General features: G+C 40.6%; 1 protein-coding gene across 2 annotated transcripts in view; it reads right to left on the bottom strand.

Moving 5' to 3' along the window:
- Positions 1 to 14,067, bottom strand: part of nfat5b (nuclear factor of activated T cells 5b) — a 43,674-nt gene extending 29,607 nt beyond the window's left edge. For both annotated transcript variants that reach the window (XM_076287843.1, XM_076287844.1), the window contains exon 1: positions 13,811 to 14,067. In XM_076287843.1, the coding sequence (XP_076143958.1) occupies positions 13,811 to 13,883 (73 nt within the window). In that variant the 5' untranslated portion in view covers positions 13,884 to 14,067. The remainder of the gene's footprint in view (positions 1 to 13,810) is intronic.
- Between the last annotated feature and the right edge of the window lie 2,242 nt (positions 14,068 to 16,309).

The following is a 16,309-nucleotide window of genomic DNA, read 5'->3' as shown; positions in this document are numbered from 1 at the left end:
CACAAACACCTAACTGTAGTGCCCCTTTGCTCCTTCCTCCGCCTCAGCCATCATTACTCATAGCAATTATTACTAAAAAGAAAACAGAGTCATATGTAACAGCCAGGCCGTGGGCTCTGCCAGAAGCTGAGAAGAATGGACTCTTTAGCACTGCAAATGTGAGAAGACTTGTCTGGAGAGGCCTGTCTTCACAGAGGCCACACTTACATACAGTAAACAGCCCACCTACTCCAATGCCCAGTGTAGGCTCATGTTCATGTTTGGACTTCATGATCATGGCCAGGCTAGATGGCCTAAAAATCAAGTTTGGTTTTGGTTGCCTGCAAACTGGAAATGCACAATAAATCAGCTACAACAAGACACTCTATTATTATATATAAAAAGTTAGCATGCTAGCAAACTTTTTATAAATCCCAACTCGGGTGTTGTAAGTTTGCTCAAGGTTTTTGCATGCCTTATGTAGTCCTTAACTACTTTAAGACCCAAATTCCAAACTGTTGCTTTAACTGAATTAATCATGTTTCAGGGGAAGCTGCATTGACAACTTTGAGCACAATGTCGCATGTTCAGGGTATAGAAGTGTCGAAAATGGAATCTCTACTTCCTTGGAAGTGATTTACATGGCACAAATTAATGCGCCAATGCATCAGCCTTTCAAACAGGAAGTATGCCTGTTGCTCTAGCGTGTAAATCCATCATGCGCTCTGAAGAAATGTGGTGGTTTGCCTATTGTAATCTGGACTGTTGAAATAATGTACTAAAACAGGTTTCCTGCTGATGACAAATTAGTAATGACATCTTTTTGAAAGAGATATCCACAGGAACGCTGGGCACAAGAGTCGTCCTTTATGAACATCTCACATCGTAACGTGGTCTCATGGGGGCCAGTTGGCACGGCCGTGCCATATGTTATTATTAGGCTAGCGTCACTCTGTCTTGGGCAAACAATAGAACAACCTTGAAATAAATCTGTGAACACACAAAAATGTATGACTAGGTTTGAAAGATAGAGGAAGAGAGAGAGATAGAGAGAGAAAGAAAGAAAGTAAGAAAGAGAGAGAGAGATATCAATACAAGACCAGTGGGCAACAGGGCGGATGTTTACTCCATTCTGGGCGCCACCATGTGCTTCCTATTATGAGTAATCTATTCCATGCAGTTGGGACCAGGCTAGGAAGCAGTGAGTGATTATGGTAGCCACGGGACGATTTAGGATGTATGACAGGAATCCAATCCTGTGGTGGGTCTTCATAAATGCTCTAGTGTGACTTAGGCTTTTATGTTGAAAATCATTACAACTCATGTTGAGGCACATTAGCGACTTTCTTCATTCTGATGGGCCTATGCTGGCAGGGCAACAGGCTCTCAGGTTCTGAGACTGAATTGCACAAGCCATTTTCTTTCGAAGTGATGCAAAAGCTTTGGAAGTGATGTAATACTTCCAGTGACATGATATGAAACAAAGTAGTCATAATCCCCCCCAAACACAAAATAACCAAAAACAGGTGATAGCCAGACAAAATTCCTAAAATGCCACTTTTCCAGGAGTCAGCTTTAGTCATACTGTGTGTGATGTGCTTAGCGCAATCAAGTGGATTCCCCAAAGCTAACTTATATCACCAGGTGCTCCTACTGCCTGGCTGTAGCAATACGGACACTGCTCTGATTGCGTGTGGCTCTGCCACAGCACGATTAAGCCTAGTGGAAACATGGTACAGGTAACCTGTGTTGCATGTCACAGAGTTCAGCCATCATGGCAATCACCTCCTCCACGTCACCTAATAATACCGTGACCTAAAACCACTCTTGTAATTAGATTACCACTGCCTGACTGGTGAAAACATTCACGTCAGTCAATACGCTAAGTTTACTACTGAACCCATGCTGGCCTGGCCGCATGGCTGACACACAACACCTAAACTTGGAATGTGATCCTGACAGGAAGGGATGTGGGGTTGTTGTGAACGTCGAAGCAGTGAACCTTTAATCTGCCTCTGCTTTTAGATCACATGATGGTGCGTGCACTAAGCGAGGGGACTTGCTGGAGGCTGTGGGATGGAGAAGATCAACAATGTCTGTCTGCACAGGGAAGCGCTTGTCTGCACTCTGTTTACCAGTGGCTTCCACCAGCAGGAGGAGGAACAGACACTAGGCTCAGATGAAAGCAAGACCTCAGAGCGCTGTGGAATTCCAGCTATTTACACAAGCCAAACCTCTGTGCATACACACACCCACGCAGCGACAGACGCACACACACACACACACACGCACACACACAGGCTATGGGGAGATGCCACATCCCCATTCCCTTTGGGAAGGATGCACATGTGACTGCAAGGCTTGGTTCCTTTGCTGGTAGGTGGACGAGCTGCCTTCCACAAGGAGCTTGTGTACGAACCCTCACAAGGACCTCTTCTGCTGGCAGCAAAACCATGCAGTGGCAAAAGAGGGGTTGCTTTCATAACAGCCAGCCTAAAACAAACCGGCCACATGACATCACTGAGAATCACTCAACAAATACACATGCTTTTTACTGTTCTTCTACAGCCATCAGGCGCCCAGAGAGAAATACAAACGAAAAGAAGTCGATTTTACGTAAAAACAACATAAAAGAGACTTTATTTGGTCTAACAAAATGGAAGGGAGAGAGCTAATGGACCCTTTTTCTGGGTGAATGATTGATGGCCACTCGTTTGAGGTGGTCGCTGTATCAGTAACTGCTTTGTTTGCAGAGGGCAACTATTAAAGACTCCAAACCATTTACTCATCAGCCCATGAAATAGACGATCAAACATCACCTTTAGACAGCAGGGGATACATTCTAAAAGCTATCCATAGATCTCCAATGACTATTTAAAACAATCTATAGTATCAGAAAAGAACACATTTAGGCTATATAAGTCTTAAAGATTATTTTTTGGAGTTGATCGATTAGTGTGTTTGTTGATTAATAAGACCATTGAGAAAAGAAAAGAAAACGGCACTGTATTGCGACCGTGTTTGATATTTCTCCACTCCACTGATATCAATTTTGTAGACATGCTGCTGGTTACACAATCACAGAAACAGCAAAACAGTGAAAAGCAGAGCCATCAGGGGTCCCTGTGACCAAAGACATTAAAATGGCCACCATAGGTTTAATGGCGTCAGGTTTAAGAGCCATCTCACCGGGGGCAGCAGCAGCACTTGATTTGCCCTTCAGCCTCCATACTCAGCCAGACTAAGACCACACCTTCAGCATAGTAATCATGTAAGAGGATTTGGCACGCAATCTAATTAAGGCTTTAGAGTGTCTGCTGATTAATTAGAAACAACCAGAGAGGGAGCGCGCACGCTCATAAGAAGGCCTGTGGTGCCTGGCTTGTGGTCAGCCCCTCAGAGTCATCGCCACCAGTGACCAGAAAAACAACAGCATGTCTCCTGCATGTGAAGTGTATGCAGTGTTGGGGTCGTACTCAAAAAAGTAATGCGTTACAAGTTACTTGTTACTTTTTTAAATTGTAATGAAGTTAGTCATTTTGGAAAGTAGCGTGTTACTCGTTATCGTTACTTTTACTTTCGAGTTGGTCTCTAACCAGGGTGCAACATTCAAAGAGTTAGGCTACATTGTTAATATTCGCAATTTCAGATTTGGCAGTGGTCAGCTACAGTAAAAGTAGCCTATATTCATTTTGTCACCGTCATTGCTAAATGTACCTTTTGTTTATTTTTATTTGACCGTTATGTGTGTGTGCTTTAACATCAGTAAAGCTTTGGGATTCATTCAGCATTTTTTTCTTCCATTGGAAATGACTCTTCTACATTTGCTGCCTGCTGCATCCTTTCTGTTTTTGTTGTTTAGAAAACATTTGAGGTCTTGAGCATTTCTCTACAATGAAATAATGTGTCTAGGCTAATCTATATTTTCAATAAGAAATCACTGCATGCTGCTATGGAAACAATAAGTCAATATATTAGAGACATCAAGAGTAACACAGGAATGGACGTTACATTTATTCAGTAACTGTATCAAATGACTGAAATTTGAATTGTAATGCGTTACCTTACTTCGTTAACCAATAAAGTAATGAAATTACAGTAACGCGTTACCCCCAACACTGAGTGTATGTGAATTTACATGGGTCATTTCACAGCAAAGGTTGGCCAATGTTGGCATGATGAGAGTAGAGCCAATCGGAGCGAGACTGTCTGTTTCCTCCAACTCACACAGCTGTCGTTATCAAGAGGGATTTATAAACTGAAAATACGGAGCACTGCACACTGGCTCCTCTTCATGAAGATATATATCTTAAGTCTTTATCTCCTCCGGCAGCTAACAGGTTTCATCATGCTCATTTGTATGTCTTGCCTCCCAGCACGCTGACTAATTACACTTCAGCCTGGCCCACTTCAGGTAAACTCGAGTGACCTGACCTGAGGTGTGGCTCATTTGTAAAACTGGCAATGGGCATTCTACAAAACTGTTTAGGCACACTACAGAGATGAAAGACTTTTCTACATCAAGCCGCTTGGCACATTCTCCACTCGTAAACCTAGTATACAGCCTGTGAGTTGGGTCGCAAGCAGCCATTATGAAACTTAAAAACAAATAAAAAAAAATCCCAGGGTCAGAGCAGCGTCATATAAAAACACATAAGTTCTAAAGAGGGGAATCTGGGGCATTATGAGTCCACAGGGAATCCGGATGAGGCGCCACAACCACAATAACGCCATCTCTGTCCGCCCCCACAGGCAAGTCACAGGTGAGTCAGGACAAAGGAATATAAAACGTATTAAATGGAGATTGCACAACTGCTCTGAGGTGTTGCAAAATGTCTCCCTCCACCCATCTCTTTTTTTCTCCCTTTCTCTCTCTGTCCCTTTATCTTTCTCTCTCTTTCCCTGGGAGAAGACATAGGCTACTATCGTTTCAAAGTGCTACCTTTCACAAACCCATCAGAGGTTTGAATAAAAAGGCTCCAGTGCTGTGACACTGCAGATGGCAGACCTGTGAGGAGAACAATAGGTGGGCCAAACATAACTGTTGATGTCTGTAAGCTGATCTGGACATCCTACCCGCTCTCTTCATTTGGCCCCGAGGGAAAAAAATACCATACCACCACTTTGATTTAGCACATTCATATTTCTTTGGTTTCTTTGAAACCCATGTTTCACGCAGGTCTAAAATGGAAGTTTGGGCTCAGCAGAGCTCACAAGTCATCTTTATTTTTATCATGAGAGTGTTACCAACCAGTGGCCTGAAAGGGTGAAAGCAACATGACAATTAGTGCCTGAATGTTAGTGCCTGTGAATTAGACAAAAAGACATATACATTACACAATACATTATGCTAACAGAGCCCAGAGAGTAAGGCAACTCCAGCTCAGGTAAAGAAGTGGGCCTACTAGTCTTGACCATGGAAGATACAGTATAGCCACGTGACTAAAATTCTATCTTTTCTTTAATCCATGCTCTATGATATGATTTATTAAATATTTACTGTATCATATGCAAACCATGACCTCAGACAGGCTAAAGAGTTTGTTTTGCAGTACCATGAAACGTTAGTGTTGACTCTGGGATTAAATATTCCAGTAAAGCCAGACTTACTGTACGTAGTCACATTCCTAACAATTGTATGAGAACAGAAAACTTCAGTTCTACCACTGGGAGAAACATGCTTGCCAATTTCAAATTAAGTTGGGAGTCACTTACAGTATGTATGCATACTCCCAGTAGATATGCACAACACAACATGGTAGTTTTAGATCATACCAGCTTGACATAATGTGTACATTACAGACACATACACTATTTTTATTGTTATTATCTTCCATCAACCATGTCCACCAGACTACCAATATGACCTACAAGTCTAACCAGCCAATGCTAGTCAAGAGCTTCTTTAATGCATCTAGTGGACATGCATTAGATGTTCCTAGCTATGAGAAATTGTCATGGAACTTGTTTTGGTCAATATATTTGTCATCACTTGCTGACAAGTTTAAAAATAACTGATGCCTCTGTCTTCTTAAACAGCTGTTTACTCAACATGCTCCTGTTGATCACAGGAGAGTTGCCTCCTGTCAGGGGAAAATTGTCAATCTCTCTCACTTAAATTGCAGAGTGTAGGAGTTCTGCGCAGCGCCAGTCCATTTTCTTTGCCTAAATCTACTGACACTGTGTATAACAGGAAGTTGCCAAGAGTGCTATCTGATAATATGAAATCCAATACTAAGCTACAGGTATCTCAGACCATTACCATAATCGATATCAAGTGTAAACTGCAAATAACTCCACTGGAATGGGGGCAATGAATCACCATACCCTAGCCTAATATAGTATGAAGAGAGCCATCTTATCAGACCAGATAACTTTCTTGATCATTCATAAAAGACTAGGAAACTATCAAACTGAGATAAATAAAATACATGCACATGTAAAGTACAGCCAGGTAAAACTTTCAAAAGGATATAGACCCCCCCCCCCCCCCCAACACACACACACACACACCCCTTCTCAAGGTGAGATGTGTGTGTTGATGTTACCTTGAGACTGTTGCTGGTGGCACTGGTGGGAAACCACTCATGCATTGTGTTGCTGGTGGTTGAACAGACTCAGGGGTGTGCACAGCAAACATTGGAAGGGGTAATATTTTGACTCAAGGCTGATGACTTTTTTAACTGTGGCTTAATTAGCGTTAACCATTAACCACTTTGACTTTCTGCAGTATAACATTAAGACAGGTGGAGGGGGCTTACTCCTGTGGTTAGGGGCCTTTCTCTCAGAGTCGGGCACCAGAAGGAATATGAGGCCCGTCAGCAGCACAGCTCCAACATGCAACTGGCTGTGAAATGGTGACATCAGAAGTGGGAGGTTGCTAGATGCCTACATAATGTTTCATCACTCAAACAAGTCAGTGCACATTGTGTCTATTCCACTCATAACTGTTTGCATAGACAGAGACTGCAGCAGTGTAAGACAAAAAGGCCTATAACAAGAAAGACTCGTGTCTGCATATCTCCTCCTCAGCATTCAGCTTAACAGTAAGAGTGTAGTGCATCAGAACATATGAGGAAGACGCAAAAGACTACCTGAAGGGGCTGTAATGGACTATCATTTTCCAAAGGGTAACAATGGACTGGATTCATGATTGATAATGGAATTGCTATCACCATTTTAAACGACAGCTGGGTTTGCTGGTAGAGCCATGGTCAACCATTCGTCTCAACCATTTAAAAAAATAACTCCCATTTTCAGGTACAAGAGTCCTCCACGGGCAGAGATAAAGCACTCACTGGCTGGTTGAATCCAGTAGAGAGGACAATCCCATGACCAGGCCGCTGAGATAACAAAGATCACCGTCACACTTCAAAAGGTCCATCTGGGCATTCCTAGGACCATTCACCTTCACTGGATCAGGGATCAGTAAACTTAAACCCCCTCCAGGGAGCCCAGCAATAGGAGGTGAGAGTCTGTAGGTCACTGAAAAAGCTGGTGCATGGACTTAATAGCAAAAACAGCTAGGTCTATTCATAACTATATACAGCTTGAAAAGACCGCTGAAGTCAAGACTGGCGTTTGATGGGAATGCCACAGTACAAAGGTGTTTAAACAGTGAAAAGCTTAAGACAGGGTAAGTGCAGGGGAAACAAGCAGCATATGTCTTAAGTAGACCGACAATAACCCTACTTAGATCTCAAACATAGGTATTGAAAGATACAACACAAGGCTGAAAAAAAATGTCCTTTCTGTTTGACATTCGGATTGAAATGAACACAGGGAAAGAAAATGTAATTTCACAATAATATTTTGCATGAAGTAAGCTGCTTGCAACTTCGGTAATTCAAAAGGATATTTGATTTTCAAGGTATCTTGAAGAGGATAAATATAGCTACGTTGTTGCATGTGGACCATACCGCTTAACACATTGATTGAGCAAATAGTGATCTATTATTTTTTCCTGACAGAGGAATTCTGAATAGCAAGTGGATAATATGACATACAAAGAATGTTACAGAACTTTCTGCAGCATGCATAAACTGCAGCATTCATAAATGTTCAAAATGTGTCTGCAGTAAAAAAAAAAAAAACATGCATAAGCTCTAGATCTCCTGAGGAATTCAAAATCGTTTTATGAAAACAATCCACTAATTATCAACTAACCGACATCTTCTAAGTGTAAGATGTTTAAACAATTTTTAACAAACTTAATTTATTGTACTACCTGATAGGGAGTTAGTTATTGAGACATCACCATACTTTAAAAATAATGCACATGGTAATTCTATAATTGGCCACATAATAAGATAGCATATCTTTTTGGCAACTGATAACTGCGAGGGACCTTTGTATCGATCACTACAAGAGAAGTTAAGACACAGATGATGACTATCAAACTTTACTTCATCTAATCAATTAACAGGTTGTGAAAGTGTAATAGACGATGCCTTCATGCCATCATGCCACATTTAAAACCATTGTAAGCAACACCTGTTAATAGTTCTACCCCTGCCTCCACTTGCTCTTGACAGATCACTGTTGCCATTCTCAAATTTGACTGACATGCTGGTGTCCTAATCCCGCCTTTGAGCTTCTGATTGGTTAACAATCAAGTCTTGCAAACCTCAGTACAGACCATCTCCCAGGCTAAGACTTTCGCATTGAAAGTCCTGGCTCTGGGAATGTATATCCATAATAAGATAGGACTCTACTTTTTTTTTTTGAAGTATTTAGGCTACGGTCTATTTTGCTCAATTAAAAATGTGTTACCAGAATTTTCGTATGGCATCGAAATAGTCAATTGGAGAAGCTAATTTCTTTTCAATCTTTCTAAATCATAGCTAATCCAAGTGGAGAAGATTGGAAGTGTGTGTGTGTCTGAGTGAGTGAGTGAGTGAGTGAAGTTATGCTCTGCATGTTATGAGTGCACAGATCAAAACACATTTCCTTCGCATGTAGATCTTTTTTATGCTTATTCTGAAAATTATTCAGATAGATGTGGAGCTCAAAGCATCATGTTGTGCTGAGCTCAATATCAGAGGAGAGGAGCTCATCAGTTTGCATCGGCTGGATAATGAAAATCCCCCTGAGGTCTCTGCAAGGAGAGATGTCAGGGAGGACAGGTGCTTTGCTAAGAGGGAGAACAAGTTACACAATAGCAATGAACAGTAAAAAATACAAGAAACTGGGTTGAATAGTGTGCATTAGCACTGGCACTGATGTTAAGAGGGAGGACATCAGGTTGAGGAGTGGGCTAAAATAACTAACCTTTTTTCATTTTACGCCCCGAATATGTGCCACTTTTATTATCTTGTGTATTATATACATAGTCTTGCCTGAGTTTAGGTAATATATCAGCCTACAACCTCAACAATGCTTAGCATCCTTTCCCAAGGATGTCTTATGTGGTAACTAACAAACACAAACACAAACACAAACACAAACACAAACACAAACACAAACACACAAACAAACACACACACACACACACACACACACACACACACACACACACACACACACACACACACACACACACACACACACACACACACACATACACACACAGCTCAAATATATACACACACAGCCCACCATGTGAATTACAGCTAAAAATACACTTATGAGTCTCAACTCCAAGGCGTCTTGCCATCCTTGGGGAATGCTCAACCGTATGTTCAGCTACGTCTCCACACAGCTCTGTTTCCATGCAGCGGTCACGTGAGCCGGCTCCCTCATTAGCATGCTGCCTGTGGCCAGGGGCACCCAACACACAACAGATAACCAACACAGAGGACGTGACACATAGACAGACACACACATGACAAACATTCTGCAATGAGGCAAACCTCATGGTGGAGAAGTTTGGCACACATGAGAAGCCGATCCTAAAGCCTTCTCTCAACCTCTCACTCTGTTCTCATTACAAAAGTTGGATAAAGATTTCCTGAGGCTTTGCACAACTCCTTTGGATTATGATTATGTAAAACACTCAAGCAAGGCCTTTTCCTAGGGCAAAATTGCATGGTGGAAAATAAAAAGATGAAAATAAATAAATCCCTTGCTGCCTCAAAAACGTGCCTCAACCACTTCCCAACAATGGATTTCCAATGCTTTACCCTGTAAAAACATAACGCCAACAAACTGAAGCTTCAAACCCAGGATCGATGTGGATCATTCCTTCCCATTCACAATAGCCTGAACATTCCTTTGGGTTCAATGTGTCAAGCTAAACTATTATCTTGTAGTTGGCAATCCAAGAATCCAGCACCCTTCAATACAGAGTGTTTTCAATAAACACTTAAGCTCCTGAGAAAAAAAGAAGCAAAACATGTCCAGGCCATCTCTGCGCACATTAATGAAGTCTGATGTGAAACCAGCTTCCGATATTTATTCACACTTATACTATCAGTCGTCACAATACCAGTGAGAACATTCTTCAACCCTTTCCAAATGCATGCATGCACTTCACACAGGCAAACACACACACCTCTGTGCCATTCTGCCATCGTGGCAAAACCGCTATGCCTGTGGCATTTACTCAGAGCACCTCCACACTGGGGAACAGAGAGCACGTTTGTGTGCCCGTAGACTTGGGCAGCTTTTCAGCATTCCCTCTCACTGTCCCCCCCTCTGCGTCAACCAAGAACAGGAGAAAAACAGACGCATTTAGGGAACTAACTTAACTGTGCAAGGTGGACAACATTTGGTCATCCATATGCTTTTTCTCATGGGCAGATCTAAACAGAAATGCAGGTGAAAAGATTAATAAAGAAACTGAAAACAGACAAAAAAATATCAAACAGAGTGTCAAAGGAAACACTTTCACTGATCTAGGACAACTGCTGAATTGCAACAAGGAGCTTAATATCTCCCTCGAAAAGAACAATCAGTTACAACAAAAACTGAGTGGAGGAGAGGTAGCCTACACGAGTGAGGGAACTGAATAAGCTTTACACAAGTGGTTTTCACTACATAGTCCAGCTGGCAGACAGTCCCTGACAGGGACTCGTGAGAAATGTTTTTCTTATCAACACATTTAAAACAAATTACTTAAAAACCAAAATGGCACTAGAAAAACATCAAAACACTATATAGCGCCAGACCATAAACAGTAAACCTCCTGATCAGTTAATAGCATATCAATGGCCAATGAGAGACAGAGGCCTGTACAAGAAAACACTGAAAGCCACCCAAGGCAAGGTTTGCTGTCTGCACCTCAGTCATTCTCAAAATACTTCAATAACAACTGCAGCAGCCATCAGTGAACCTTTACCCAGGATTACCTACAGGCTTAGTCCTTATGTAATGCCAGCTGTACCTAGGTATTTAGCCTGGATACTTATTTTATAATGCCCCAAAACAGGATTACTTTTTGGCTAAAAAAAAGAAGTAAAAACCTACATCAAAAGTGCCAAATTGCTGTAGGTGGATGAGTCATAAGCCAATCAACTATGAGACAAGTTTTAGCATTGCCAGTTTACATTCGACACAAGACAGTCGTGACAAAATCAAAATTAAAGAAATACAATCTGAGAACAGTTTTGTCTCTTATTTTGTCTGTCATTATGAGCTTAGAACTATGCCAGAGGAAGTACCCAGGGAAATCAGCAGAGTTTTTTACAAGCAATACGAAGAGATAGAAACACACAGGAAATTGAAAATACACCAAGGGAGAGGGCTTGCCTGGAATCTGAAGTCTGGTGGATAGACCATTGTATTTACTTACAGTGTTGCGAGTGTTTTTCTTATTCTGTATATTATGTGTATGACTGTCATAAGCTAATGGATGCCTAATTTTCCTCCAGGAAAATGTATCTCTCTATCTATCTATCTATCTATCTATCTATCTTCAAACAGCAGGAGAAGGCATAACTATTGAACATGAGTCATAACTAGTCAAGAGGGAATGTTTGAGGCAATCATTGCCTTCATTCTGTTATTGTTGAGGTGCACACAATAGGTAATGTACATTTCTGTTAGCTAAACAGGTCAGTTTGATCCACTGACACCAAAACACTGTCCTAGGGCTTTGGTAAACAATCATAAAGAATGTCTGAAAGAATGCCATTCCGCCACAAGGTCAATTTGTGATTACCTCTTTCTTTCATAGATCTAAAATGTGGTCAGCCTTGTTCAATCACTTAAATGTAACAAAAGCTTAAATCCAATGTAATCAAAACTTTTATTTACATTCAGTTTTTTAATCACCAGATTAGGGATCATTTGTCATTCAGCATTCAATTGTTTAAGGAATACATTTCTTTAATGGCTTCTTTACCTTTATCCAATACCAATTTCACCAGGTGACACTGGTTTGGAAGTGAGGCGAAACCCATACACACATAAATTGCTGACCCCTTCTGAGTCATTACAGATTACAGAGGTGAGAGCAATAAGATGTAGTATATAGTTGAAATGTAAGCCACCCTTGTTTTTATTGGCAATGTCCTCTAGAGCAAAAATGTGCTTTGGTGGGATCAATGTCAACTTGACTTCAAGGATATGGCTACATCATGACAGTGAAATGCATCAAACTGAATGCAGAGCTGGTATTCTTGTTAAAGTTTTAGTTGATAGTTTTTGACAATAGGCCTATTAACCTTTGAAAATGGGCAACCACTTAGGAAGAAGATTGCACAATAAATGAAACAAAAGGTTGTATGCTTCCAACAAAAAGATTGTGAAAAACTAGGCTACTTGGTTTAAAGACAACACTCAATAGTGAATACAATTCACTGATGTGATCATGCACTTGACAGCTATTTTAGGCATTTAAAGCAGTTAGCTAACATAGCCTGCAACACGACAAAGTAAATAGATATGTTCAGTTAGACATAAGAATTTCTAGCCTTATTTTCTAAAATTGGTATTCTGAGAAACTATTAGACCACTATGTAAACACATCCAAAAAGAGGCCATCTTACTTACTATGAGCGGCGGCAAATCGTTTAAAAAACTCAACGTGGCAACTCGCGACCCACAGCCAAATGGTAACATTCTATCTAAAATTGATAAAGCGTTCTGCGAACATTCTATTTTGTGAAGATGATTGAGACTGGTCAATGAAGAAGCAGAAATGCCTTAGGTAACGCACAATAAATCTTAAGCAGATCTAAAGTATCCACACAGGCGTGCTGAAAATGTAATGTGAAACTTTGAAACTCTAAACTCTAAAACTCTAAATTAGCCATTACGCTAGCCAGATACCTCTGATGAACACGCTACTACTGATATCCTCAGAATATGTGAGGAAGAAACAGCAGATGCTGAAATCCCGAGAGAGAGGTCATATTAGTGGAGTGGACCAAATACAACCTGTGCGTTTTATTAATGTGTTCAACATCACCAGTGTCTCTGTCAGTTTCTTAGAGTAAGAGTTTATCCAAGTCAGTTTAGCCTAACGTTTAACTACATTAACAGGGAGGATTGACCCGCCCCCTCAAGTATTAAGTTTACTGAGACGCTAGCTAGTCAAGTTAACAGCTAACGTTAAGTCACCTGAGACTGTATGCAAACATCACTCACATATGTGAAACGACAAGATACTCACAGGACATTGTCATAGCACGTTAAGAAAAGCCTGCCGAAGAAAAGAGATATCAGACAGTAACTGCGTGACATAGTGAGGCTTGCTAATGATCTTGACAAGCTAGCTAACGTTTAGTCAAGTTTACGTGTGGTAGGAAAAGAAAACAAACAACGCACGCACGCACACATGCCTGAATGAACGCACACACCATAAACTATTTACTAAACTTAGCAGGCATACCTTCACTGAGTTCGTGATAAAACAGAAACCCGAACAATGGTGTAAAGCTAACTTTACCTTTAGAGTAGAGGGACTTGGGCGAATTAAGGTCGAGGTCCGCACTCAGAAGAGATATGAAATCAGAGGGCATCGCAATCCCTCTCTGAAGAGGTGGGAAACTGGTCAACAGCTCTTGAAATGTGCCTATAATATCATCTGGAAAACACGTCAAAATAGGAATTCAAAGTATCTGCTACAGGAGAGAGAGTGGCAGATTCGTATGCATCCGTTTACATATCCTCGCTATAAGGTACGGGTCTCCGTAAAATGACTAGCCTACGAGTTTCCAATGTGCTCTGTTTCCTGTGCTGCCCCTCCCACCTAACGCAGGCGCGTCAACCAGGACAGGCTGCACAGATATGTTGAGCATGTTTCATTCTGTTGCTGTCAAAAGATGAATCTTGAAGACCACTTTTTTATCGTATAAGCTTCATAGGTCATTTTTAGAAAACTGGCTTCTGGTTTTATTTTATTAGGCCTATATTTTGGCAACTTTAGGCCTAGATTGGGACAGTTCTGGAATGTTCTGGACAGTTCTGTTTGCAATCCAAACTCACTGCAAGCCTACCTATATACATTTTCATCAAAAAGCTACTCTCATTCACTAACAGTGTCAGTAGTAGCGTACTGTCACCAGTGTTGGGCAAGTTACTTTAAAATCATAATGTATTATGTATTACTTATTACTGTCATTTCAAAGTAATTTGTTACATTATAATATTACTGTCTCTGAATTGTAAGGCATTACACTACTATTGCATTACTTTTAAGTTACTTTCACCAAAATATCTAGAAATATGGATTTGGCATTCTAGATGCAGTTTATTACGCTCAATGCAGCTCATTGCTCTTCCAATGGAGGGAGATGTGGTATAGCATAATGACTGAGCTAGGCTTAAGGCTAACAGTAGAATGCAATAGGAGCAGTGCTCATGATGCAATACAAGGAACAATCATAGTCAGAATTTTGTTAAAAACCGACAAAAGGTCAAAGTCTGGTAAATTGTGATAGAAATACTGTAACTTTAAGGCCTAGGCCTCCTCATTAAAATCAACAGAGCCTAAATCAAAGCTTACATAAAGAAATGTCAAGATGGTGGCCTGCTGGCCATTTCGGTGCTTTGTGGCTTTTCAGTGGCTTTGAGTGAGTGACATTTAAATGATAACTCAAACACATAAAGTCAAATAAAAAGGCTTATAATTTAAGACCATTACTGTGTGTTTTTAAACATTAATTTCTGAAGAAATGCTGTTTTACTTATAAATGGTGCACTGTCACTTTAAGAACATTGATCTTTACGTTCTCATAATGCCCTTTTGCCAGCTCTTGTTTATTTGAGTTACATTGATAGCACAATATTAACAATAATATGCACAATGTTAAGTTGTTATAAGCAGCCTTCATTGCTTTGGAAATGGAAGTGTGCAATGACATGTTGCTTCACATTTCTTTTTGCAATTAAAAGTGAATTATGAGCCTGGTAGCCACCTAGCTATCTAAATGGAATGCGTTTCAATCGACTCGGCATATCATGTGCTTCATGAAATGCTTGGAAAACGAATTATTGAAGACCCATCTATTCCATTCTAGTACTACGTGGTGGAGATTGAGAGAACCCAAAAAGTATCAAACTTGCATGTAACATGGTGTTAGTGCATTTTGACATTGTAAACATTATTTACTTTTCATTGGCTATATTTGGGTGACCCCTCTGTCCTTTGGTGCCCTACGCAAAGTGCATGATGCGCGTGGTGGGAGCGGTGGCACTGCCAGACTACATACAACTTTTTTCTGCATTTCTATCCCTTTATTCTCTTTAATTCAAGTTCACAGCACAAAGCTGACATGCACTACTAAGAGCATAGTTTGTGTTTTAACAAGAATCAAAAAGATTAGCATGGCTCCACTTTAGATGTTTCATTAAATTACTTACTATTTCGCGAGGCATAGAGAGATTTTTCGGTTTCGCACACAAAGTGCACTTACTTAACTATTATGTTCTTCATATCCTTGTCTCTGACAAGCTGAAAATAATGAGCGTAGGCTTATGTCTATCCAGCAAATAGAATCCGACTTCGAGTCTGCTGCAGCCAAAGTCATCTTCAACTAGTATCAGGAGATAACGTTCTATTATTATGCGCGATGTTTTCTTCTGTTGTTCTCGCGGTGGCGTTTGCGAATATGTATCAAAACAAAACACCACTTAATTACAGTGCATGAAAATGCTAGCCTCTTCTGCTAGCCCCTTCTATTTATGCCCTTCTGGTAAGTACCTTTCTCTCCCAGGCCCTGTCTTGTTTACTTTCACTCTTAGCCTTTGACAGTTCAGTCTCATGACTTCCAGTAAATGCTGCATAACAGTTGCACAAACAATATTCTTATAGTAAATGGAATGTTTCTAATAAACCAGCATGCCTACACACACACATATTATTATGTCTAGATAAAATCACCACATATTCCCCCCTTTGAGGCTAAATTAGCCTCACTATGCAGCATAAGCATTACTTAAACAC

This window comes from Alosa pseudoharengus, unplaced genomic scaffold (assembly GCF_046254945.1).
Source record: "Alosa pseudoharengus isolate Yale_2024_CS ecotype anadromous, Long Island Sound unplaced genomic scaffold, YU_APseudo_1.1 YU_APseudo_1.1_scf_16, whole genome shotgun sequence".
Taxonomy (NCBI): Eukaryota; Metazoa; Chordata; class Actinopteri; order Clupeiformes; family Clupeidae; genus Alosa; species Alosa pseudoharengus.
Note: the sequence above shows the minus strand (reverse complement) of the source record. Positions and strands in the feature narration are given on the sequence as shown.